The sequence below is a fragment of the Terrapene carolina genome, unplaced genomic scaffold (assembly GCF_002925995.2).
Source record: "Terrapene carolina triunguis isolate 2854851 unplaced genomic scaffold, T_m_triunguis-2.0 Scaffold558, whole genome shotgun sequence".
In the NCBI taxonomy this organism is placed as follows: Eukaryota; Metazoa; Chordata; order Testudines; family Emydidae; genus Terrapene; species Terrapene triunguis.
Genome location: NW_020664909.1, coordinates 6,779,873 through 6,806,664, shown reverse-complemented (window position 1 = coordinate 6,806,664; position 26,792 = coordinate 6,779,873). Strand labels below are relative to the sequence as shown.

The 26,792-nt window shown below is 42.7% G+C and overlaps 1 protein-coding gene across 1 annotated transcript in view; it reads left to right on the top strand.

Moving 5' to 3' along the window:
* The first annotated feature begins 1,210 nt into the window (after nucleotides 1-1,210).
* Nucleotides 1,211-26,792, top strand: part of GUCA1C (guanylate cyclase activator 1C) — a 36,260-nt gene continuing 10,678 nt past the window's right edge. The window contains exon 1 of the mRNA XM_026659035.1: nucleotides 1,211-1,405. Coding sequence (XP_026514820.1) covers nucleotides 1,211-1,405 — 195 coding nt within the window. The remainder of the gene's footprint in view (nucleotides 1,406-26,792) is intronic.

Genomic DNA, 26,792 nt, shown 5'->3' with positions numbered 1-26,792 from the left:
TTTTTATTGTTTCGTATTTTTTCCTGTTTATAAAAGCAGTAATGTGCTATCACCAGTGGCTTTGGGGATAGGTGATTTTTGTGGAATTGCTGCAGTGTCAGTGAATGCTTTGTCTGTGGGTTTAATAGAAGCTGTTAAACTACAGCAGATTATAAATTTTAGCCCCCATTGCATTCCATAAAACCACCACCTTTTCCCATCAGTTATACTATCAGCTATTAACATACTAACTAACATATCCTTAGTGAGAGACAGAATTACGTTCTCTATTTTACATTTATTATATTCTGTTGCAGTCTCTCCATAGAGGTGGGACAGTCCTTTACTGAACTACAAAATCCATTTCCCCCCATATATTTTAGCTGCTGTTTATAGGCTTTTTAGCTATTGCTAAGTACATGAAATACCATTCCAGTATAATGTAATATCTGTTTCGGGATCCCTTTAAAGGATGTAGCACTTTTTGTGTATGTCCTATACAAAACTGTATAAGCAAATTATGATGGAGGTAACATACAAGCACCACTGTATGTCTGAGACCTGGAATAAAACCAGGGCAGAGTGCTGGATTTATTTAATCCATCAGTGTTAGAAGACTAGAAGTCAAAGAAATTGGGTTCTGAGCACTATTCAGGAAGCACATCAGGAGGGAGTCCAACAGAACTTTGGTTTAGAAAAGGCTCCACTCACCCACAGCTTTGCTGTCTGAGTTCTCCTTCGCATCACACATGCCCGTTAATTCCTGACCTTTTCCTTCTTACTTACAACATGCATTGTAGCCATTAGTTACAACCATTTAGGGATTAGACTTTTGTGTGTCATTAATAGTTACCATACAGTTTAAAGACAACCAGTTTGAGGATATGCTAACATATTTTTGCTAGTAGTTGCCTTAACTATCAGTGGAAAAAAACTACTGGATAGAATCACATGCTTGGGAATTTGAAGAAACAATCTTTTAAGTATCCCTATTAGCTTTGACTTTAAACATGTTACAAAACCTTTCTGGTTTAAAACTGGGTAGTGACGGTAATCTCACTTAGGTTTCTATTTTTAATTGGCTTGTATCGGCTCTGTCTCATAAGAGGTTTACATTAGCTCTTTAGGGGCAGGGCTTGAGTTTGAATTTTAGTTGGGTGCAAGCCACTGAAGTTGAGAAACATAAGTTTATGAATAAACATTGAAAAAAAGATACTCATTGTGTGATACTATGGGAGCCGGTGCATCAGCAGCAGATGATATCAATGCTCCAGAGATCCATCAATGGTACACCAAATTTATGAGGGAGTGCCCATCTGGGCAACTTAGTCTCTATGAATTCAAGACACTTCTGGATCTGCATGGTCTGAATCCACAGGCAGACACATATGTTGATCAAGTGTTTAATACCTTTGACTTGAATAAGGTAAGCTTTGTTTAGTTATAAGAGTACACATTTTATTTTATTATGCAACCTGTGATCTGCTTTGAGTTGCTCACAGACCTAACACTGCAGAGAGTTGTGTTAATATAATTTGAGCTGCTTGCAAATAAGTGTGGCTATTTAGATATAGCTAAACTTCCTTTTGAGTACTTTAAGGGGCATGTTTGGAAAACTAAGGCTGTGCTCATGATTTTTAATAACGATATTAAGAAATCGTCTTGAAAATTGGATTAAGTTTGCTATTTGTTTGTTTTATTCTTCCGCTCATTACTCTAGTATTTGCGCACGTCTAAAACATACATGAATGTACTTTCACAACACCCATAGGGCACTTCTATACAACAAAAGCTGTGCACAGGCTAGCCTACCAAGCTAGCTTGAAGCCAGCACAGCATGGGCTAGCAAGTTGAGTATTTACCTCTAGTCTGTGCCAGGCTTGTATGACCCATGTTGTGCAGTCTTCACTGCTATTGTTACCTAGACTAGCTGGAGTCAAGCTGGATCCACTAGCCTGTGCACAGCTTTTGCTGTGTAAATATATCCTTAGTGAGAGCAGAATTATGTTCTCTATTTTACGGATGGGGAACTGAAGCAGAGAGAGAGCTGTGACTTGCCCAGAGTCACACAAGTGGCAGATCTTTATCTATCTATCTATCTATATATATATCTTTTTTTATTCCCTGTCAATACAATAACAGGTTATATAGTATATTCAAATTTGTCTGATTTACTCTGAAATAAATCATATTACAGAAACAGTCACCTCTTCTATCTGGTGGCTATTATACAGTCTAATAATTGTATTTTACTTATATGCAGTCTAAATGTCCCTTCATTCCGTTTTATACCATTACTTACAACATTTTATTTCCATTAAGTCAAATTACATTATTTATTCTTAATTTTAAAGGCCAAATAACCACTACTACTTAAAATACACCTTAAGCAAAAATAATAGAGCCAAAAATACATGTCCCCAATAATTTGTACTTCAATAGGTTTGGAATGAAATGGCACTGTGCCAAGCAGCAGTGAAAAATAAGAGTGTAATTGGTTATGTAATGTGTAAGTGTAACCTTTGGGTGGGCTAGAGATTACTTTATTGCCCTTCCCCAGTGTCTAAAAAACCCCAGCCCCCATGGAAAAGCACCTGGAGACCCAGAGTTCAGTCTCCAAGGATTTTCAGGAAGGATTACACAGGATCAACCTTCCCACATTCAAGTCCCAAAATGAACAAAAGGAATTAACTTAATTTTCAAGTACCAATTTTATAAAATCGTATGATAAAGAAACATAATAATTAATAACTACAACTTAATTTTCTACAACATAACATGGCTACTTTATAAGCCACATACATTATCTTCACAGTTATACATAACACAAATAAAAAACAAATTAAATCTAAACAAGTCAGTCCCCATAGAAACATAGTGAGGAGAAACTCCGAGTTCCCAAAAGCTCAGGTTGAGTTCACCTGAGTCTGAGTCCTTGATCACCAAATCTGTAGTCTGCTGAATCGTAAAGCAACATCTGCCCTCCACTTGCTTATAGAAATCTTCAGTTGAAATCCATGCAGACTCTTCCTCCTCCTCTGTTGAAATCACTTCAGGTAGCTAGTCAGCTAACCAATTAACCAGCCACTCAGTTAAGTATATAGATTTTTTTTTTTAAAAGCCCTGTTACATGAAAATACAAAACTGAGAATAGCAAAATATAAATGACTCTTTCCCAATTATCACATTTAAATAAAAAAAAAGTCAGTGAATCATACCAGCTGAGACAATTTAACTAAAACAGTTTGACTAAAATCAAACAGCATTCAACGTATACTGCCATGTTGCACTCTATATGCTTTATGGAAATATGCTTATGAGTGTGAATATGATGTAACTGGAATATGCTTTATGCAAAAGGTTTCTTGTACGGTATCATAACAAAGGTTATAATCTACTGAATATATTCCTCCTATTTGTATGCATGTATTATTCTTGTATCTGAAGCTAGAAATATGAAGTATAACTCTGAGGTCCTATTGTAATTATGCAAAGTGTGGGCCATTAATCGTGGTTTAGAATCTTGATTTGGCTCCCATTGACTAGGACAACTGGTTGTAAATGGTTTATTTACCTGCAAACCTTTCTATGTACGTGTGGGCCAACCCAGGAAGAATGGAGACTAGAGGTCTTACAGTGACATGTGACCATGTCACATGATACTGGAATCCATCTTAATCCTTGTACTTTTCCATTGATGAGGCGGGAGTGGGGACAAGCACAGACAAAAGATTCCTGCCTTGTGCCAAAGCTATAAAAGGGGGTGGAGCTGGACAAAAGGGGCTGCCAGTCATGAGAGAACCCCTGAGATGTCTGCTGGATCTAACAAAGACTGTACCCAGGGAAAGGAACGGGCCCAGACTAGGAAGGAGTCTAGTCTGTAAAAGAAGCTTACTGGAACATCTCTGAGGGTGAGATATTACCTGTAATCAGTTTCTTAATGTATTAGGCTTAGATTTGCATGTTTTGTTTTATTTTGCTTTATGACTTACTTTGTTCTGGCTGTTACTTGAAACCACTTAAATCCTATTTTTGTACTTAAAATCACTTTTGTTTATTAATAAACCCAGAGTAAGTGATTAATACCTGGTGGAGCAAACAGCCATGCATATCTCTCTATCAGTGTTATAGAGGGCAGACAATTTATGAATTTACCCTGTATAAGTTTTATCCAGAGTAAAACAGATTTATTTGGGGTTTGGATCCTATTGGGAACTGGGTGTCTGGGTGCTGGAGACAGGTAACTTGCTGAGCTATTTTCAGTTAAGTCTTGGGCTGTGGCCCAGACCCTGGGTCTGTGTTGCAGCAGGCTAGCGTGTCTGGCTCAGCAAGATAGGGTTCTGGAAGCTGGCAGGGAAAACAGGCTCAGAGGTTATTTCAGCACATCAGGTGACAGTCCCAAGGGATCTCTGTGACCGAATCCGTTACATATACAATTAAAATAAAAATGAGTTTTGCCTCCCAATTTCCCCTTTCTATAATTAACATGGCCAGGCCTTCCCTATTGGAGGGTTAACAATCTCACTAAGCTGCTGCAACATGCTTCAGAGTTAGAGAAAACAGTCTGCTTTCTGCTCCTCAGGCTCAGCTTCTCGCCACCCACACAGTGTACATGGCCTTTTGCAAAGCAGCTGCCCTGACTACTTGCCCTCAAGGAGTCTGACTCTAGCAGACTCTCTCTTTGCACTGTGCCTTTCCCACTGGTTTTCTCTCTCACTTGTGCTGCCTTTTTTGACCCAGCAGCTAGTCAGAGTTCAGGGTTCTGGGGATGTTCTAGTTAGGGACAGAAATTGATGGAGTCTGGTATTTTCTGCAACCTTATTTATATACAAATAATGTACAACATCCTGCTTATCTGAATGCAGGAGGAACCAGAAATAAAAATAACTTCTTAGCTGACTGCCCCAAACCAGCCAAAACTAGATCCCAAAAAGCCCCCTTTCTAGATTTTTCAGGGGTCATATGCTATGCTCACAGGCTACTTCTTGGATTTCTTGCTTTTCCCCCCTCTGTGTCTGTTTTCCCTACACACCACAAACACACACACACACACACACACACACACACACACATACACACTCTTTCTCTCTAAAACAACACCTGGTAAAGGGAAAGTTATATTAACATCAGGTCAGAAATCAAATCAGATCCATTTTATAGTGTTTCTATATATTTAGCTTTTACTTGCTAACCTTATTGCTTCTAGCCAAATGGGAAGCTCCAGACAGACATGGGTAAAATACTTTTGCCATGTACGTTTTAGTCAAAGCTAAGGATTTACTGTACATCATCTTGTCACCACACTCCTACGATGCTTTGCCATTGCTTCCTGCTCAGGAATGGTATTTCCAGTCTGTGATCATTGATTGAAAGCTCCAATCATTCCTCTTGGCAACCATTTCAGAGACGCTAGAAACTCAGGATTTCAAGATTCTGTGGCATCTTACTGCAGAAGACATAGCTTCCTTTAAAGCAACAGGCTTAAACAAAAACATCTGCTGTTTAAATACAGATTGTTTTAGACATCCAGCAGTTCTTGCCATCCATTTTAATTATGTGGAATATTTTGTTAGATGCTCCTCATTTGTGTACACGCCTGTTAGAATACATAATTGAGAGGGCCCAGGGCACATCCATCTTCTCTCACATTTTCTTCATGGTAGAAAGCAGCACATTTTTCTTCTAGGAGACAGGCCCTCAAACCTAGCTAGGCCACTGGAGATTCTTCTGGGGAATAGTGAGGCCTGTGATTCAAGCAAGATTGTCTTGAGGGCAATCATAATAGAAGCCAAATGTAAATGTCAAAACTCAACTTATCCTCCTTATTGATAAAATCATGTTTAACAATTGCTAAAATTGTTTGGAGATGTGGGGAGGGAGGGAGGGTTATGCCTAAACTCCACAAGTTTCCTAAGAGATTTCTTGTGAAGTCTGAATCAAAAGTGTCCCTTCTTCAAAATCATAAAAAATAGTGTTTATTTTTCTATGGCGCTGGGTAGCACAAGACTTGAAAAATTTGCAACATTTTCAGTGAAATTTGTTATCAATTAATCTGTTTGGGGGGTGGGTATAATTTTTATGCAGAAACAAAACAGAAACTTCATGCCTTTGGGCTTGCAAAATCATTTCAGCACTTATGACATTTCAAATCGTACCCTCACCTCAAAAGGTGCATGTCAGTCCCTTATTGCTTTCAGTCAAATTAACTATATATTCATCTATAGGTGTCTGGCTGCAAGCAGAATTTGAGAGCTGCAAGGATCACTGTTGAATGTGTGGTCACAAGGAGACTGAGCTCACATCCTAAACTTATGTAAACCACCCTAGTCAGTTAAAGTCAATCAAGCAATAGCACGTCACATCAGGCGAGGATCTGCCCTTGCGTGCCCTGCTTAGAGGAGTCTATACAGTCATTGGGCAGAACTTGATCTGCTTCCACTGGGCCTGGCCAGAGCGAGCTATATTCTAATGCTTGATTTGGACAATGCTTCTGTAAGCCGCAAGTTATATTTAATACAGTCTTTTGGAGGCGAAGGGAACTGTCTGTACTATAAGTTGGTTTGTGTGTGTATGCGGGTGGTGGGGCATGATTAACGTAGTATCCCCATACTGGCAAACTTCCATCAGAAAGACTTCTTATCTATCTTTAAACTGCTGGGTCAAAAAAGGCAGCACAAGTGAGGGAGAAAACCAGTGGGAAGGGCATAGGACAAAGAGAGAGTCTGCTAGAGTCAGACTCCATGAGGGCACGTTATTGTTGAATTGTGTATAGTAAAATATAGACTGTCCTTGTAATGGAAAAGCTTTCACACCAAGTATAATACAAGAGAAGCACCAAAAAGAGGAGTAATATTTAGAAATTTGGTCACTCTTTCTAGCATACTCACAAGATGAGGGTTCCCCAGCCAGCAAACCAGAATCTTTAGCCAGGTTCTTTGAATATTAATTAGTAATGTACATATACAAGTAATATCAATATGTAACAAGTAATATATGATGTAATATGTTAATGTTTTATTGTAACTTTGCCTTAATAAAATGTTTATCTATCTATAAAACAATCCTGTGGGCTCACGCCCCTACTGGTTCTCTTATTTTCTCTGCTCCCTGGACATGCTGAATGGCCACCTGGTCCTCCACCGTGCACTCCATGGATGTACTTCCAGGCAAAAGCTCCTTTGTTTATACACATTTAACTAGTTTTGAAGTTGTGTTCCTTCAGCAACTCTGTGTGCATGACACAGATCATGTTTCAGAGATCTCATATATGTTGTGGGCACAAACACATTCAAGAAGCGAGATTACATTGACCCTAATGCAGTAGGCCTTTCTAGAGATTTTAATGCCTAGTGCATTGACTATAAATGACAACATGGTTTTTTGAATCATTCTTAAACAGGAATATCAATATGGAAATATTTCCTAAATGTTAAATTGCTACTAATTAAATGTTCTCATCCTAACCTATAGATAAGGATGTCTTATTTGTCAGTTTATAAAAGAAACCGAATCATAATGGTACAGGCAGTTAGGGTTTGATTTAGTGTAAGGAGAAAATCCTTACAACCCAAATGTAGATGAAATCTTGTTAAAATTGGCTACAATACTTTAATGAGATTTACTTTGATATGAAAAGTTGTATTCAAAGACTTATTTGATCATTTAATCAATGTGTTGCCATGCACTTCCACTAGCTTATAGATAAGCTACTTGTTCTATTCATCTCTGTTAAATGTAGTAAGTAAATAATGCAAGAATCAGTTGGTTAGGTTCCTGTGACCTGTGAAGAATGAGATTTTCATACTCATTTGGCATAGGGAACAATATACTGAAAATAGGATCTTGCTATCCAAGTTCTTATGCTACTTATTATGGCCTTAAAGAAAACTAGCCAAAGGAATAAATGACTGTCGTATGATAAGAAAATTGGATTGTAAAATGTAGGTTATAATTAGTCCTCCACTGCTACAAGCCAAAATCCTGTTGATCTTTTTTTACTTTTCTATTCTATTCCAGTGATTTTCTGCTAACATTTCAGAAAGCACTGGATAGACCTCATTTGGAGAATAGTGTCTTTTTTGTCATCCCACCCGAGAAAGGTTGAAGTCCAGAGGAATGGAATCTCCACAGCAAGGAGGGGGAGGGGGTTATATATGAGGAGACAGTGATAAGAATAGCTTTGAAAGCTGATGACCAAGAGGTGACATGAACAAAGTACTTACAGCTTAATGTAATACTTAAGTAGTTTATCTGATATCACTGAAGAGATGAGAATAAGAAAAGATAGATTCAAGAGGGACCATTTAAAAAAGTATCTAAGGAAACATTTTAAAGAGAGACTGGTGAATACACTGCAGGACTTCCAGGAGGTGAGGGCACAGCAGAAAAATTTTAAGCAAAAATTGGTTGATAACATGGAATTTCATTTAAAAGAATATTAGTTTTATGCTTGGTAGGATAGTTATGTAGCCATGTAAACAAAATCATGTATTTTGACACAGTCCCACATGTTTGTCTTTCTGTCTCTGGTATCCAGTGCTGAATTGGGTTGGTTCATAGTGACTTAGCCAAGTTGTGCCTCTTTTTCCTGGAAACAGTCTTCTTTTGCTCCGGAATCTAAGCTTTCCTTTTTTTAAAAAAGTTTCTAGTTCTTGTAATTGCAAACAGAATCTTCAAGATGTGAAAGATCTAATGTTAACAAATGATGTCTATTTGAATCTGTAGACAGCTTGCTATAATTCAAGAGAGGTGTGAACTGCTCCTTTACATCATTTGGAAAATTAACAATGTTCACATTGATATCACTAGGCTTCAGGCTTAACTTCTGGTCAAAGCACACAGGAAAGGAGAAGGGTGATCATGTTATGAATATTCACTCCGTCTACTGTGAGCAGTGTTTTGGTATCGCAAGTGTGCAGAGTTTTGTGTAAAGGGAAACGTGGTGGAATATGTAACTTAGCAGTACCACTTCTTTCTTTCCCAGTCTGAGCCCTGCTTCTATCATTACCATCACCAGCAATCAAGTTTCTGGTATTAAAACTTTGACTTTTTCTTGTTTCATGGAAAAAACAGATCTTGCTCTCCCATAGCCTTGTTGTTTGCTTGGTAAAGCAGTAATAAAAGCTTTTGTATCAATAAATTAAGCAGATTCTACATAAAGATCTAGAGGGAGCAGATAAATATATAGGAACAACACTGACCATCTTTCTTACTACAGCTGGAAATGACACCACCATTGTCTCTCATGTTTAAAATAGAGAGAGAGAAAGAGAGTGTGTGTGTGTCTATGTATCTATACACACAGTCTCTGCTAGTCTGAGACACAAACCAACAAAAATCATTTGCCCCCTCAATCAGTTTATTGTGCCCAAGTGATGCTGCAAAAACTTATCTTGTGTATATAAAGTAACTCACATTTTTGGTATGCAACACTTGGATATTACAAGGCATCTTATTAGTAAATTATGAATTGTCAACTTTGAAGATTGGGTTACATTGTTTGGGCCCCATATTCAAAGGACCCTTAACATTTAGTTCATCTTTATAGAAAATCCTGTGGAATGCAATAGAAATTAAACTGGTCTATGTTCTACAAATATTGAATCGGATTCTATAGAAACTACTCTAATAACCTATAAACTCTATTAGAGAATTACATCCTTTCCATAGATTTTAATTCCCTAAAGAATTGTATAATCAGATTTTTCTATTGCACTCTGCAAGATGGTTTAAAAAAAAATCTCAATCTGTTAAATTGTAAAGGACTTCCCCATAACAGCAAGTACAGACCTAAGCTTTAGAAGATTTCTTTATAACTGTGTTGTATAATGGTTTGGCTAAGTGCACTCTGGCTGGTTATATCATTGTACTGTCAGCTAGGTCCCCAGGCTCCAGAGGCTAATATGCTTTCTGGTGAACTTTAGCTATTTTCTTGTTACAGTGAGAAAAATAACCTAGAATTCATCTCATAACATACACAACCTTCCTGTCATATTCTAGACATCTTTTTTTTTTAATGTGGTAAACATCTTGTGCATCTGTTATGACTTTGTTCAGTGTTTAGAGATGTCTATTACCTGTCTCTCAAACAGAGTTGTGTTACCCTTTGACTATGGTAAGTCTGCTAGAAATTTTGCTGGCGACTGTTCACATTGCAGCAGTGTTGCTCTGTTGAGAAGAGCTAAGTATTGACGTTCTCTTAAATAAATTGCTTTTTGATCAAGTCCTTCAGTGTATGGACTTCTAATCTGTTCATTTCTAGGTGTATCTAAGGCTGCATGTCTTATGATGATATTCATGACTTTCAGAAAAGTCCAGGAACTGAGATTTAACATTGTCACATATGAAACTGTGGTATCTTCCAGGGTCACTACTTCTGAGAAGTTGCAGGAACAATCCATTATGAATGATCATGTGGCTGTGTTCCCAACGTCAGTGAGGACTCCCAAGGGCCTGGATTCTTTCCACTGAGCTTCTCTGTATCTCCGGAAGTCTCCTCACTTGCTTCCTCTTTCATCTGTGGCCAGAATGATTTCTCTGACTTTCTGCTGTAGTCATTTGAAGACACTTTGCATTTATCCTTTCCACACCTGACTTCTTGTTCCTGTGGTTTTTCAACTCTAGTGCTCCCTAAATTGTAGACAGTTCTTTTATACTATTAAAATGCAGGTGAGAAGGGTTAACTTCTCCATCCATTAATTGTAGCTTGTATTATTGCTTGACATATGTCATCCTTGGTTATTTCTCCTTCCATTTCATACCATATTCCTGCTGATCTATCACATGATGCTTTTAGCATCATCTCACATTATTAGTGTTTGTGCCAGATAATCTGGTAGCATGTTCCTTGGAGATACCATTGCCCTCCCTGCCCCCCACTTTTGAGCACCTTAACTTGGCAGGGGGACAATGAAGGGGTGGCATAAGGGTGGAACCCCTTCTCGGTTGGCATGATGAGGGGTGACTAGGCCAAATTTGAGTGGCGTTGTGACCCTGTGCCCAGGTTGTAGCACCATTCTCTCAGAATTGGCCAGGTTGTTCCTTCCTGGTTCACGGGGTTGCAACACCATTCAAATTTGGCCTGTCTGGGTTGCTTCTGCCCCCCTCCCACCATGTTATCCTCCCCATACATACTTCTTGCAATCCTTCTGGTGCCAATGCCTGGTTGTGTCATCAAACAAAGCATGCACTCTTGACAGCACATCTGTTGTTAATGGGTGATGTCCTGGCTGGGACCAGGGTGCATGTTCGGCACTGAAAATCAGGCCCTTTTCAAATGTCAAATTGGGCACCTACAAATGGATTACTCTGTTTGTAAATCTTGGCCTGAATTTCCTTTATCTTCAGGTGTCTGTATGTTCAAAAACATCTGACTCTTAAAATAATGAAATGTATTCCCTGTGTGACCAATTTCTTTCAATTATTAGAAATTGACTCTTGGGCCTGGTCTACACTACGACTTTAATTCGGATTTAGCTGCGTTAATCCGAATTAATCCTTAACCCGTCCACACAACGGAGCCAGTTACTTCGAATTAAAGGGCACTTAAAATCGATTTCTGTACTCCACCCCGACGAGCGGAGTAGCACCAAAATCGATTTTGTAAATTCGAATTAGGGGTAGTGTGGCCGCACACCACCGAATTAATGTGGTTAAAATTAATGGGGTAGTGTGGCCGCACACCACCGAATTAATGTGGTTAAAAACCGAATTAATGTGCTTAGTGTGGCCGCGCACAATCGAATTTATACAATCTGTTTCCCAAATTCGAATTATCTAAATTCGAATTAATCTCGTAGTGTAGACGTACCCTTGGATTTATTGGTTGCTGCTTCTTGAAATTTCCAGTACTTTCTGCAGTTAATATTTAAGAGCAGTGCTGCCCCCATCCAGTTATCAATGTACATGTTCACTCCCAAGATCCAGTGCTCAATGTATTCTAAAAGGCAATATTGAGAAGCAGTAACTATGAAAATGCATTGAAAGAACAAATCTTGGCACTTTGTGTCCCAGAAAAAGAAGTTTTGTCAAGACACCCAATTTCTGGAAGGAAAGAAAAAAAGGGGAAAAAAACAGCTCCTGTCTTCTCCGTAAATATTTTTTTCTTTGTGGGGGAAAAGTGGAAATCTTCCTTCCTTCCTTTTTTTTTTTTTTTTTTAATCCCTGTTTTCTTGTTCAGCTCCTCAAACTCAACACAAAGTTTGTTTCCATCTTTGTAGCAATAAAAGGAGTGATCAGATTCAGAGTGTGGGCTCTTCTAATCTATTATTAATTATTTGTAAATTTATATTACAGTATTTCCTAGAAGGCCCAACCAAGATTGGACCTCATTTATTTAGGTACTGTAAAAATGAAAGCTGGTCCAATTTTATATTTTTGGGATGATTTTTGGTTTTGACGCCAAACATTTTGTGGAAAAACAATTTCTAATGTCTCCATTTTAAATTTCAAAATAAAAGTTTTACCAATTCAAAGTTGGTTGAAAATTATCATTTTGAAAATGTGCAGAAATCCCAGTTTTGTTTTTTTTAAACTATCCACAATTTTTTCACTGGGAAACAGGTTTTTAAAAAAGTGAAAGGAAATAAGTGGGGACCCAGGGTTGGATATCTGCATAATAGTTCATGGAAGGGTGGCATGTGAGGGTCACTACAGAGAGCCAGTTGCTCCCTGGTTGCCACAATAATTGTGAAATGTATGTATGGATAGTATTTAAGAAGCTATGTATCTATACTGAAACCTATATGTTCTTAAGGTCCAGGAATTAAGGCAGTCACTGAGAGGTGACATATCTCCGACATGTTTCTTTCAGGCAAGAGGTAACAGACAGCTATCTCCCTGTCAGGCCATTTGTGTATTGTGTATTTTATTCCACACACTATTTGCCTACTTAGCCAAGGACTAAATAAGATTGTGAAATTGACAAAAGAGGAAATCTACGGAATGGAAAAAAAACAGCAGGGGGCAGGGTGCCCTGTTTATGAATAATAAAGACCAAGAATTGTTCTGGTTTATCTTGATGTGCAAAGGAAGCTGCCAGCCTGAATTTCATGAGGGGAGGATCACAGGCAACCCTGGCTATAAAGTGGTGCATGGATTTTGGGTGACCATTATGATACAAGTGAGGTGAGTATCTTGTTAAGTCTAAGCTCTAGAATGAGTGTTATGATTTTAGTTTATATATAATCATTGCTTTCCAATACTTGCTATTACTTGAATCTCTAGGCTTTGTTAAATACACTTATACTTGATCTCAGTATAAACACATCTAAGTGCTGTGTGTTAAGCGTAGCAGTGGTAAGAGCTGTAACTGGTAAGCTGGGGTGTATTGATTCTTTGGGAACAGCAATTCTGTAAATACTGCAAGTGTCCAATGGCCATGGCGTTGGACACTTCAGGGAGATGTTTGGAGGACTCAAGGGAGCCTGTTACTTGTAAAGTAACAGCAGGGCTTGCAAGGCCTAGGAAGGGAGTGCTTGCGTAGCCAGTGGAGTTGAGGAGCTGACCCGCAGCGGGCACAGACAAGGTTTCCTTGCACTGGGGCAGGTGGTAGTGATGTGTGTCACAACCCTGGGTACCCCTGCAGGGTATCACTGGCAGATTGGTAGCCCCTGTGAATACCTGAAACACATCAGATGTTCTTTCTGTTACAGGCAACTTACTTCATGACCACTGGATTAGCTGTAAACCTCAGACAGTTAGTCTAAGCTATCAAAATCTGATACTTGACCAGAGCAAATACTTAACCTCTTCCTTCTATTTTATCAGGTTTCTTAAGTGTTTTAAAAGGTGTGGGGTGTGTTTAATAGTCTATGCCTTGGATTGAAATCCCTAGACTCTCTAGATTTACAAGTTTATCATCCTGGTAGAGTCAACTCAACCCTTCTGATGTAGCTAAATAGAGTTCTGTGCAGTTTACTATATAGGAATCCTTCAGATGCAAACTTAAAACCAAGATCCTGCTTGTTTGCATAGCCCCTTAATGAGCCCAAGGTATTCTTACTAAGAGTGAGGGTTCACCGTTAGTGTTCCTTGCCAAAATTTTTCCTCCCCACATTGTTAAGCAGTGGCAGAGTGCAACTGGGGGCAAGGGGAAAGTAATGGGTCATTGGTGGTGCTTCTCTATTCAATGTGTGCATTCCACTGCTATAATCTCCTCCTCGCCCTACTGAGGGGGAACGGACCACCTGCAGCAGCACCCTCCACCCCACCACCGCAACCCTTACATTGGCCCAGGGGGAGGGGAGGGAAGGGAGAGCAATTGAGCAAGCGTGCCCCACATTCACCCCACAGGGGCAGCTCCTGTCCCATGGCACTGGACCCAGCTCCCTATTCTAAGTGTTGTGACCTGACCTGTGGGACCATTCAGGTTTGGCCCGGCTGCCCTGTATCATGACAGAGGGGCAGCCAGATCAAAGTGAGTGCTGTTGCGACATTGTGCATGAGGTCACAGCACTGTGTGATGTGGTGTGCCCCATTGCACTGCCCAGAGTGGGAGGCTGGGCCTAGCCCCATGGGACAGGAGCTGCCACTGAGGCTGAGTGGGGGGCAGGCTCGCTCACCAGTCCGTGTGAAAATTCATGTCCTGCACCTCCTATCAATTGCATAATAGGTTTGAAAAGGCACCACACATACACCTAACCACACCAGGCCTGGGAGGCGGGGGGGGACAGTTGCCATCCCTGTTAGTTCTGCCACTGCTGTTAAGCAGTGTGCTTTGTGCTAATTGGTTGGCTCACACTCTCCCACAGTTGTCTGCATTTCAGTGGCGCTGCTTTTACGTGGTTAGGAAATTGCTTTGGTATACAAGGCATTATGCAAATTCTCCAATTATTACTAATGTACACAGCTTTGATAGTACTGGCTGAATAGAAACATCAGCCGTCACATCTAACCTGCTTTATGTTAATTCTGATTCAGTGCAAAGGTGAGTCTCAGCCCTGTTAAAATCAGTTGTGCATTCACATCAGAAGTGACTGTTTAAAGTACTTGCAAATAAATTAATTAGGAAGAATTGTTTGAATGGCCATTGGGAGGGCAATGTTTAGAGCTTTTTAACTAATTCTGAAGATTATGAACACTATTCTAGATACAAAAGGATAATGTTCTTGTTAAACTCCTGGTGCTAGGGAGTATTACCTAATTATCGTTGCATAATGTCATAATTCCTTTAGTGCCCCATTTTCTTTTTACAGGCCACAGAGCTCTGGTGAGTGACTAAAGAGAACAGCCGCCAGCAACTGCACACAGCTGACATTCTAAAGCAAAATCCTGTCATAAAAGGATGAAAATAAATTGCCCCGTTCCTTACGAGATGCAACTACTACTGAACAAACCCCCTTTAAACACCTCATCAGCCTTGCCAGCTGCACACTAATGTCTTCTCATTACATCCAGAGCAAGAGCTGTCCCCTTTTGCATTTAGTGTGATTAATCTGTCAAAATAAGTGCATAGAAATGCCTCACATAATCTGGTTTTGATACAAATGCCACACAAATCCTGAAAGATTGTGTATCATTCCCTTCAGCAGAAGCACCATATAATTCAACTAAAATAATTAACTGGAAGTAAATAGTGCTCCTATTTAGCCTTTCAGTGTTAACCTTTGTTTAGTAACTAATCATTTAATTTCCTTCTCTCCAGCCAATTTTTTTTCATGGTTTCCAACCCAAAACATGCAGAATTTGGTTGCTTCAATTTAATTTTGCTGGGAGTTTTTAAGGATATTTGAAACCAGCTCAAAACATAACTCCCCCGTCTCCAGTTTTAATGTCTGCTTTCTCCAGTGCTCTTTAGAGCTGAACAGTTCTCAGGGGAACAGGGGAAAATGTCCACCACTAATGCCCACACACACTGAGGAGTCTCCACTGACTCACTTGAGGAACTCCCTCCTCACACGATCTGTTGACTGTCTCTGTGGGGCTTTTAACCCTGTAAGCATAGTGAGCAAGGGACAGGGCCTGGGAATGAAAGCTCTTTCTCTAGCATGGCAGCGCAACGCATGTTGAAACCTGCTCTAAGAGGCAAAGGTTGCTTAAAGGAGCTGATGTGCTAGGAGCAGTGGAACAGAACTCTGCTCAATATATTTCGGAAGATTTAATAAAAATCAGGATGTTGCCTAATAAGGGTAGCCACTTAGACCAGTTGCACTGGACTAGTTACAGGGCTAGCAAGTCCAGATTTTGTTTTGTTTTAAGTTTTATTCCAATGCAAGCTTCTGGTGTTATTGTAGGGTCTATGTTGTCACAGTGCATTGAGAAAAATTGCATAGGAACTGAATACTAAAAAACAGACCCAAGAAATAAGTTTTTGGTGTGTGAATTTGCTCATCTGTACTAGAACTAGGTGTTGCTGTTTTGTTTTGTTGGTTAGTTTTTTGTGGGTGGGAGTAGGGAGAAGGTTGGCTGCTAACCCCAAAGCTGGGAGTTTTAGGTCAGGGATCCATTTTATCTGAATTCCCCAAGTTTATTTTGTGTAGTGGCTTAAATAAAGGGTTTTGGTCTTCGTTATCTCTAGAGTTCAGTGTTCATGAAAGTAGCTAGGCTGATGTTTAGGTTTAGGACAGTAGAGCTGCCTCTTTGTCACTTTAAAGGAGTGCAATGCTCCCCGTGGGTTGCCAGGTTTGTGAGGCACCTCACCACCTCCTGCCTTTAGCATGATGACGTCTTGTCTGTGCCTGTCGTGGATCAGCTCCCTGAAACCACCAGCCTCTGGCAGCACAAGCGCTGCCTTCCAGGCCTTGTTCTCTCTCTATTGGTAACGATAGGCACACACCAACCCTGCAGTGTCCAGCCCCTTATCCACAGAACACTTACAGAATTAAGTGACCTGCAGTTCCCAAGGGAACAGTACACACCAGCTTGTAAGATCCAACTCAGGACCATCACTGTGCTTAACACCACAGCACTTAGCTATATTTATCATGAAAACAAGAATAAGTTTATTATCAAAGAACAAAGACCCAAGTGCTTGTGAGTAAGAATTTTGGAAACAAATGATTACTTATAAAACAAAATCATAACACACTTTCTAGAGACTAAACTTAACTAGCAGGTTAACCTCCCATCTAAAGAAGCTTATCTCAACCAAAGTTCTTGCCAGTCTTTTCTACCAAGCCTGGCTGAGATCCCTTTTTCCATCAAGCAAACTTGCTGTCCATTTACTTCCTCAGTGAAGGGTGCCTGGGTGTCTTTTTTGTAGACTAGAGTAAGCCTTTGATCTGCACCCCGAGACAGGGATCCCCCTCTTCTGCTGTTTCTCTCTTCCCATTAGTGTCTTTCTGAAGTTCCCATCAGCTCTTCAGTAGCATTTAACATAAAATGCTAATAATTGCCCATTGTGAAAGAGAGAATGCTCAGTTTACATGTAAACAGATGGCTGAACACCTCTTGTCTGACAGAAAACCTGTTTTTCATCTTTGCTGGTGACCAATACTTAGAAACAAGCTGTAAGAAAGAACATATTTTCAGGGTATCTACATAACTCCTTATGCAACATTCGTAAATGCATTCTGCAAGGGTATTGATGACCAATGTGACACCAGCTTTTGAGATCTCACATAACACACATTGGGGAACTAGACTGTAGATGCCAGACCCAAGAGATCCCTGTAACCCCTCTGAACCCCCTTGCCAGTTGGCATCTACAGGTTCTTGGGTTACAGAGAGGCTGGTGCACAACTCCTATGACATTGCACCCTCCTTTGTTTTCTTCTCCCCACTACTTTTCTGCACTTATACAGGCCTGGGCCCAGGGCCTCCTAGAAGTTAAATGGAAACAAATTATAGTCATTGTAGGATTTTTGCCTAATTTTCTAGTGTTCGTTCCTAAAGTTGTACCCAGGCTTAGAGCTGTGACCAGAGTAGTTAAAAAAAAAAAAAAAAAAAAAAAAGACCCAGTGGTGGCTGAGTGTTAATGGGCTCCCTGTTGTGCATGTCCTATATAGAGAAAGAACAGCTTAACTCTTTCTCATGGAGCCTCCGAGTTAGCACAAGAGATTAATTGTATATAAGCACCAAATCCCCACGCCTGTTTGGAGTCTCGTCAGCACAGTTCTATTTTTTGTTAATCAAGCACTGATACTTTAAAAAACCTCAAAAAAACAAAAACAAAATACCCCAAGCCTGCAATCTAGCGAAATATACAGAAAACTCTCACACTTTGCCTCTCAGTCATCAGATCAAGTTGGTAGAGGCAAAATCTATCTTTTCAGAGCCTATTAGATTCGGTGATCTGTGTAAAATGTGTTCTCAGCCCAGTTCATAGTGAGCAGATCCTCACATTGCCAAATTCCTGTCAAGACGGCCATCTTAGCAAAGAGGTTAAACATCTGAGTGGGCATGGAGACTGAACTAACCTTTAACCCACTAAATATAGACAGGGTTTAGGACAGCCCAGGCGGCCTATTATGGGCTACCAAATGACGAGGCCTGAAACTATGGGTGAGAAAAGGCGTAATGGGTGACACCTTGGACATTACCCTGGCGATCTTTTGGGAAGTATGAAAGGCTCCCCTGGTCCCCCTTTGAGAGCAATGTACCTGGTGGGGCCCCTCGCCCAGAGCATCTCCAGGTTCCTCTATATCCTGGTGACTATGGATTACACCACCCGCTTCCCCAAGACCATCCCGCTAAGGAACACCACCACTCGAACCATTGCGGTGGAAGTTTTGAAGGTCTTCGGCTGGGTGGGCTTGCCCCGAGAGATCCTTACTGACCAGGGAGCAGATTTTACATCCTGGCAACTCCACCATGTCCATGGGCTTCTGGGATCAAGAAGCTGCAGACTTCAGTCTATCACCCCCAAACTGATGGACTGGTCAAGCAGTTCAACAGAATGCTGAAGGACATGCTCTGCAAGTTTCCACCCAGGGACCTGCTCCAGTGGGACCAATTAATCCCATCCCTGCTGCTCACCATCAGGGAGGTGTCCTAATCCTCCACAAAGTTCTCACCCTTCAAACTGCTGTACAGTTGCTAGCCTCTGGACCTGCTCAACCTAATGTGGGAAACCTTGGAACAGACATCGTCACAGGCCCAGGGCCTCTACAATATTTGCTACAGTTATAGGATGCCTGGCGAGGGAGAGCTTGCAGGCTGCCTAGGGGGGCACAGGTGAGAACATACAACAAGGGAGCCTGGACACAGGCCTTTGAACCCAGTGATTGGGTTCTCCTCTTACTTCCCTTGGAGGAGTCAAAACTCCTAGCCCAATGGCAGAGGCAATATGAGTTAATCCGTCACCTATGAAATCCGGCAACGCGAACGACAGAGGAAGTGACAGCTATACCACGTCAATCTCCTGAAGCTGTGGCACAAGTGGGAAGGGCTGCTGATTGCCCCATACCTCCCAAACCAGACCTGGGTCCCCAGGTCCCTGGGACCGCTTACTCCAAAAAGCCCCTACTCAGAGACACCCTCATATAGGAGCAGCAGGCCCTATGCCTGTTGAAGACCTTTCCCAGGACCTTCACGGCCTTACTGGGCCAAAGCACCCTGGTCCGGCACACCATCATGACAAAATCAGGAGAGGTAATCCATGAGACAACGTGACCCCTCCTGCAGCGAATGTGGGAGGTGGTAGAGAAGGAGGTCCAGGTGATGGTGGACCTAAGGGTTATCAAAAGGTCGAAGAGCACGTGGCGCAACCCCATAGTGCTGGTCCCAAAGCTGGAAAGGACCCTTTGCTTCTGCATCGATTTTCGGAAGGTCAATGCCTTCTCCAAATTCGATGCCTACCCAATGCCCTAGATTGACAAGCTGCTCAATTGACTCTGAGAGGCCCGGTACATAACAACCCTCGATCTCATCAAGAGTTATTGGCAAAACCCACTTGATCCAGGATCAAGGGGAAAAAGAACCTTTGTCACCCCAAGCAGGCTCTATCAATTCACCCGGATGCCTTTCAGCCTTCATGGCACCCCTGAAACATTCCAGCGACTAATGGGCCGCCTATTCCAGCCCCACACTGAGTAGCCACCACTTATCTCGACGATGTGGTGGTATACAGTCGCCGCTGGGAGGACCATCTAATGCACGTGGCAACTGTTCTGAGGACTCTCCCCAGGGAGACGGAGGAACTCCAAGAGACCAAGGTACACTCAGAAGGGGTAGTAAGAAGTAGCCCAGGGACACCAGATATTAGTTCAGTTGTGTTGTCAGAGTCTAGGTCCACATGTTTCGGTGGGATCCCCGATGACCAAGTGGCGGAACCCTCGGCCACTGTCAAGGCCCTGAGCTGGGACCCAGTGGACTAGAGCAGGCCTGGGTCCCCTTACTCCCTTGCCACCTCCTCCTTTTGGGGACTGGTGGCCTACTCACTTGAGGCCAGCGGGTCTACTCACAGAGCCCTTAGGCTGCTTATTGTGTGCCCTATCCAGGGGGACAGAGCCCTTAGACTGCTAATTCCCCTGTTGAGCACTGCACTTATAGGCACAACATAGTGAGCTACATAAACCCTTCATTTTGAAAGGGGAATTATCTTTGTAGAGCTGATGGATGCCATGTATCTGGAGACAGGAAATATATTTCCTATCTCTTATCAGCACTCCTGTGTCACACTTCTATTACAGTATGTATTGGGTAGGCATGCCGCGTATCTGCCTGCATTTAAAAAAGAATTTTGATACGAGCTTGGGAGTCTAGTAAGTGTTCTGCACAGCCTCTCGGTGCCTCAGCCAATTTCTACACTACTAAATTATGTTGGCATATAGCCACTGCAGTTATTAAGTAGCTTGTGCGTGTGCACACTCTGCTCCTTGTGTCAGCAATGCGCATCCTCACCTGGAGCACTTGTATTGATTGTATTGTCAGTGTTGGGGCAGCATGGGACTGCTCCTCAAAGCCAGTAACAGTCTCCATAAGCAACGCAGTGTCCACACTGACATGATGTCAACCTAATTACATTGACTATAACTCTACGCTGCTCAGGGAGGTGGTGTTACTAAATCAGCGTAGAGAGGCACTTATGCCGGTGGGAGCCAAATTTTAGTGACGACACTTCCACAGCTAGGTCAACGTAAGGCAGCTTACATTGGCCTAACCGTGTAGTGTAGACCAGGCCTCACTCTACCTAGATTACCAAATAGAAATGGATGAACTTCAAAATGTTCAGAGTTCTGTTTAGACAGGCATCCAACAACTTATCCTTCTTTAGTTTTTCCAGGCATTTGAGCTCCTAATTCAAAACTGTCAGAATTAGCCAAACCTCCAGTCCTGAGTAAACAAAACTGAGTTGGAAATCTCAAATAAAAAAAACATTAATGTGATTTTTTGGGTCTCCTTATCCTGGTACCAGATGGAAATATTGTGGCAATTCCTTTTCCAGAAAATGGTTACTAAATACTACCATGGGATGATGCTTCAGGGATAGATACTCAAGAAATACTCATTGACCAAAGGCTAACCCTGTTGCTATGACAAAAGCATCTTTATCCCTTCCTTCCTCTGGTACACTGGCTGCTCAGGCTAAGATGTGGCTCAAGGTTTTTGCAGGTCTATAGTTTTTGCTGGTGAGGCATGATTAGCTATGTTGGTTTCAGTCTCACTGTTAGCCAGGCTTTTCATCTTGGCCTGACAGCCCATCATTACTTAGGGAGTGGGTGGATATGCACACATGCAAATGACAACTCAGCACATTGTATACCAGCATCCTGTAGCCCAGCATGCTAACAGGTTAGCTAATAAACTTCCTCAACTGTTGACACTTTAAAAAAAAAAAAAAAAAAAAAACAGAGAAACACCAATGGAACCAGATTACAGGAAAGACACAGATCTGATACCATTCTCCAAAAACCAAAATAAAATAGAGTGAGAGGGGGGGTATGTCTACATTACAAAATTGACTTCTATAAACTTGACTTAATCTTTAGAAATCGATTTTATACAGTTGATTGTGTACATCCCCACTAAGCGCATTAAGTCAGTGGAGTGCATCCTCAATACCCTGGCTAACATCGACTCACGGAGCGTTGCACTGTGGGTAGCTATCCCACAGTTCCCACAGTCTCCGCTGCCCATTGGAATTCTGGGTTAAGATCCCAATGCCTGATGGGGCAAAAACATTGTTGTGGGTGGTTTGGGGTACATATCGTCAGTCTCCCCTCCCTCCCTCCGTGAAAGCAACGGCAGACAATCGTTTTGTGCCTTTTTGCCTGGGTTACCCATGCAGACACCATAGCATGGCAAGCATGGAGCCCGCTCAGCTCACCGCTGCTGTTGTGAACATTGTAAACACCTCGCACATTATCCTGCAGTATGTGCAAAACTGGCTAAGAGATGCCAGCACGAGGACGATTGTGAGGAGGACATGGACACAGACATTCCTGAAAACACAGGCTGTGGCAATTGGGACATCATAGAAGCAGTGGGGCTGGTTGATACAGTGGAACGCCTATTCTGGGCCTGGCAAACAAGCACAGACTGGTGGGACCGCATAGTGTTGCCGGTATGGGATGATTCACAGTGGCTGCGAAAGTTTCGCAGGCGTAAGGTCACTTTCCTTGAACTTTGTGAGTTGCTTTCCCCCGCCCTGAAGCACAGGAATACCAAGATGAGAGCTGCCCTGACAGTTGAGAAGTGAGTGGCGATAGCCCTGTGGAAGCTTCAACGCCTGACTGCTACCGGTCAGTTGGGAATCAATTTGGAGTGGGCAAATCTACTGTGGGGACTGCTGTGATCAAAGTAGCCAATGCAATCACTGACATTCTGTTATCAAGGGTAGTGACTCTGGGAAATGTGTAGGTCATACTGGATGGCTTTGCTGCAGTGGGGTTCCCTAACTGTGGTGGGGCGATAGACGGAACTCATATCTCTGTCTTGGCACTGGACCACCTTGTCAACCAGTATGTAAACCGCAAGGGGTACTTCTCAATGGTGCTGCAAGCACTGGTGGATCACAAGGGACGTTTCACTGACATCAACGTGGGATGGCCGGGAAAGGTGCATGATGCTCACATCTTTAGGAACTCCAGGCTGTTCGAGCAGATGCAAGAAGGGACTTACTTCCCAGACCAGAAAATTACCATTGGGGATGTTGAAATGCCAATAGTTATCCTTGGGGACCCAGCCTACCCCTTGCTCCCATGGCTCTTGAAGCTGTACACAGGCAGCCTGGACAGTAGTAAGGAGCAGTTCAACTATAGGCTGAGCAAGTGCAGAATGGTGGTAGAATGTGCCTTTGGACATTTAAAAGCTCACTGGCGCTGTTTGCTGACTAGGTTAGACCTCAGTGCAACCAACATTCCCATTGTTATTGCTGTGAGAGTAAGGGGAAAGATGTTTATGGAGGGGTGGGAGGTTGAGGCAAATCGCCTGGCATCCGATTTTGCACAGCCAGACACCAGGGCAACTAGAAGAGCACAGCTAGGCATGCTGCGCATCAGTTTCATGACTGGCCAGGCTTCGGTGTGACAGTTGTGTGTGTTTCCCCTGGATGCAACCTCTCCCCTTTGTTGATTTTAATTCCCTGTAAGCCAACCACCCTCCCCGCTTCGATCACAGCTGGCAAAGGAAATAAAATAACTATTCTTTTGAAACCATGCATTTGTTCTTTATTAATTAAAAAAAAGTGAGATAACTGACAAGGTAGCCTGGGTGGGGTGGGGGAGGAGGGAAGGACAAGGTCACATTGCTTATTGTAGCCATACTACAAATCAAAGCTGTTTGAATGACAGCCTTCTGTTGCTTGGGCCATCCTCTGGAGAGGAGTGGATGGGTGGCCGGAGCCTCCCCCGTGTCAGTTGTACAGTGGATGCAGGGGGGGGTCTGTGCTTTTGTTGGCTTTCCTGCAGCTCCACCAGACACCTCATCATATCTGTTTGCTCCCCCATTAGCCTCAGCATCACCTCCTGCCTCTGCTCATCGCGCTCACTTAATGCTTTCCTGGCCTCTGCCACTGAATGCCTCCATGCATTTAGCTGTGCCCTATCAGCGCGGGAAGATTGCATGAGCTCGGAAAACATGTCATCGCGAGTGCGGTTTTTTTTCACCATTTAATCTGTGATAACCTCAGGGATGGAGATGATAGGGGGAGCGTAGGAACACTTGCACCTGGGAGGAGATAAAAAGTGAGAGTAAAATTTAAGATGATACATTTCTGAGAACAAAAGGAAGACTCTCTCACAGTGAATTAAGCAATTCACAGCAGACAGCACGTGTGCTTTAGGTACAAGGCCGCCTTTTGCCTTTTATATTGAGTGCCTGCCGGTATGCTAACACATCACACATGGCTGGGCAACAGAATTCGGTTTCCAGGCAGCCATGGTAAGCCAATGGGTACGCGGGGTTGGCTTCTTCCGCCTTCATAACATGTGGAAATGGTTTCAAACTGCAGCGCCCTCCTTTCCCATAGCAAGCAATGCCAGTTGGGTTTCACATTTAAAAGGAGGGGCTGTGGTTTTCAGGTGAGTCCTTTTACTGTTCCCTTACAAAAATTCCCCTATTTCAACCAGGTAACCATGAATGATATCACTCTCCTGAGGCTAACACAGAAATATATAGACCAAATGTTGCTTGAATGTGACCAAAACCCAGGACCATTCACTGCCATGCTTTGTGCTGCAATGATTCCAGACTACTTGCTACTGGCTTGGCGTGGTAAAGTGTCCTCCTGTGGAGGATAAAATAAGGCAGCCCTCCCCAGAAACCGTCTGCAAAGGCTTTCAGAGTACCTCCAGGAGAGCTTCATGGAGATGTCGCTGGAGGATTCCCGCTCCATCCCCAGACACGTTAACAGACTTTTCCAGTAGCTGTACTGGCTGCGAATGCATCCCAATTCTTCAGGACAAATCAAACATTAAACACTATTGCTTTTAAACCCTGTACTGCAGTTACAAATGTGCACTCACTAGAGGGGCCTTCTCTGGCTTCAGGGTCGGGGATCCTGCCTTGGGAGGGTATTGGCTCCAGGGTGATGAAAAGTTCCTGGCTGCTGGGGAGAACGGATTCACCACTTGCCTGCTGTGCATTCTCCGCCTCTCCTCTTCCTCATCTGCAAAATCCTTCTCCATGTTGCGTGACACTCCCCCATTGCAGGTGTCCATGGACAGTGGTGTGGTAGTGGTAGGGTCCCCCCCTAGAATGCCATGCTTCTGATCATAGAAGTGGCATGTATGGGGCTCTGACCCGGAGCGACCATTTGCCTCCTTTGTCTTTTGGTAGGCTTGCCTGAGCTACTTGATTTTCACGTGGCACTGCTGTGTGTCCCTGTTGTAGCCTCTGTCCACCATGCCCTGTGTGATCAGAGTTCGGCCTGCACAGAGTCTTCTCCCCATACAGCAATCGGATCCAGTGTCTCCCTTTCAGTCCATGCTGGAGCTCATTTGCGATTCTGGGGAAACTGTATGGTTACCTGTTGTCAGGGTTCCCTCCCCACTCTGAACTCTAGGGTACAGATGTGGGGACCCGCATGAAAGATCCCCTAAGCTTATTTCTACCAGCTTAGGTTAAAAGCTCCCCAAGGCACAAATTCTCCCTTGTACCTTGGATTAGGTAACGCTGCCACCACCAAGTGATTAGACAAAACTCAGGGAAAGGACCACTTGGAGTTCCTACTTTCCCCTAATATTCTCCCAAGCCCTACACCCCCTTTCCTGGGGAAGCTTGAGAATAAACAAGATGAGCACGAACCAACCTTGGGGGTTTTTTAGACCACTAAAAAAACCCGATCAGATTATAAAAAAACAAAAACCAAAAAACCCACAGAACTTTATTAGAAAGAAAAAACACTTGTGCTGCTGAGCTTGCCATGCTGACCGAACAGGCAGGGTCGGCTCTAACTTTTTTGCCGCCCCAAGCAAAAACAAAAAGAGTGCCGCCCCGCCGTAACAATCCCCCCCCCCCCCCGTGCCGGCCGGCGAAACAAAAACAACACCCCCCCCAAGCGCCACCCCGCTGAAACAAAAACAAAACAAAAAAAACCCCGAGCGCCGCCCTGCCAAACCAAAAAAAAATTTTAAAAACCCCCGAGCACCGCCCCGCCACCCCAAGATTGGGGCGGCACCTTGCAAGGGGCGGCCAAGCACGTGCTTGGTCGGCTGGTGCCTGGAGCCGGCCCTGCGAACAGGAAATGAAATTCAAAATTTCCTGAGGCTTTTCCTGTGTACCTGGCTAGTGCATTGGAATTCAAAGTGCTGTCCAGAGCGGTGACATTGGTGCACTCTGGGATAGCTCCTGGATGCCAATACCGCCGAATTGTGTCTGCACTACCCCAAATTCGACTCAGCAAAGTCGATTTTAGCACTACTCACCTCGTTGGGGAGGAGTACAGAAGTCGATTTTAAGAGCCCTTTAGGTCGACGGAACGGGGTTGGTTGTGTAGACGCATTCATTTTAAAATCGACTTAACGCAGCTAAATTTGACCTAACCCCGTAGTGTAAACCAGCCCAGAGAGAGGGAAGAAAGTAGATCCTGTTAATAGTTGCTGAGTAAGCCTAAAGTTTATCTGTAGTTCCATGAGAAATAAGCAGCATGAACTTCTCAAAAAGCAACAGTGCCAGACACATCTGATCACTTTCTTAACACAATTATAAAATTAGAGGAAGAAGGTCACGCGCTCAGTATAATAAATCTGGGTTTCAGTAAAGCTTTTTATAAATTGTTTCATGAAATCACACTTGAAAAATCAAAATTTAAACTGGTGTGGACATGATACTGCCATGGAGACTAGACACTGTCCAAAGAAGCATATACCAGAGGTTGTGCTATATGACACATCAAATTCTGGAGAGGTGTCCAATTTCATATTGTCAGGTTCGGTATCAGGCTTGGTCTTAACACCTTCATGCAATGGCTGGCAAATTTCACTGACAATCTG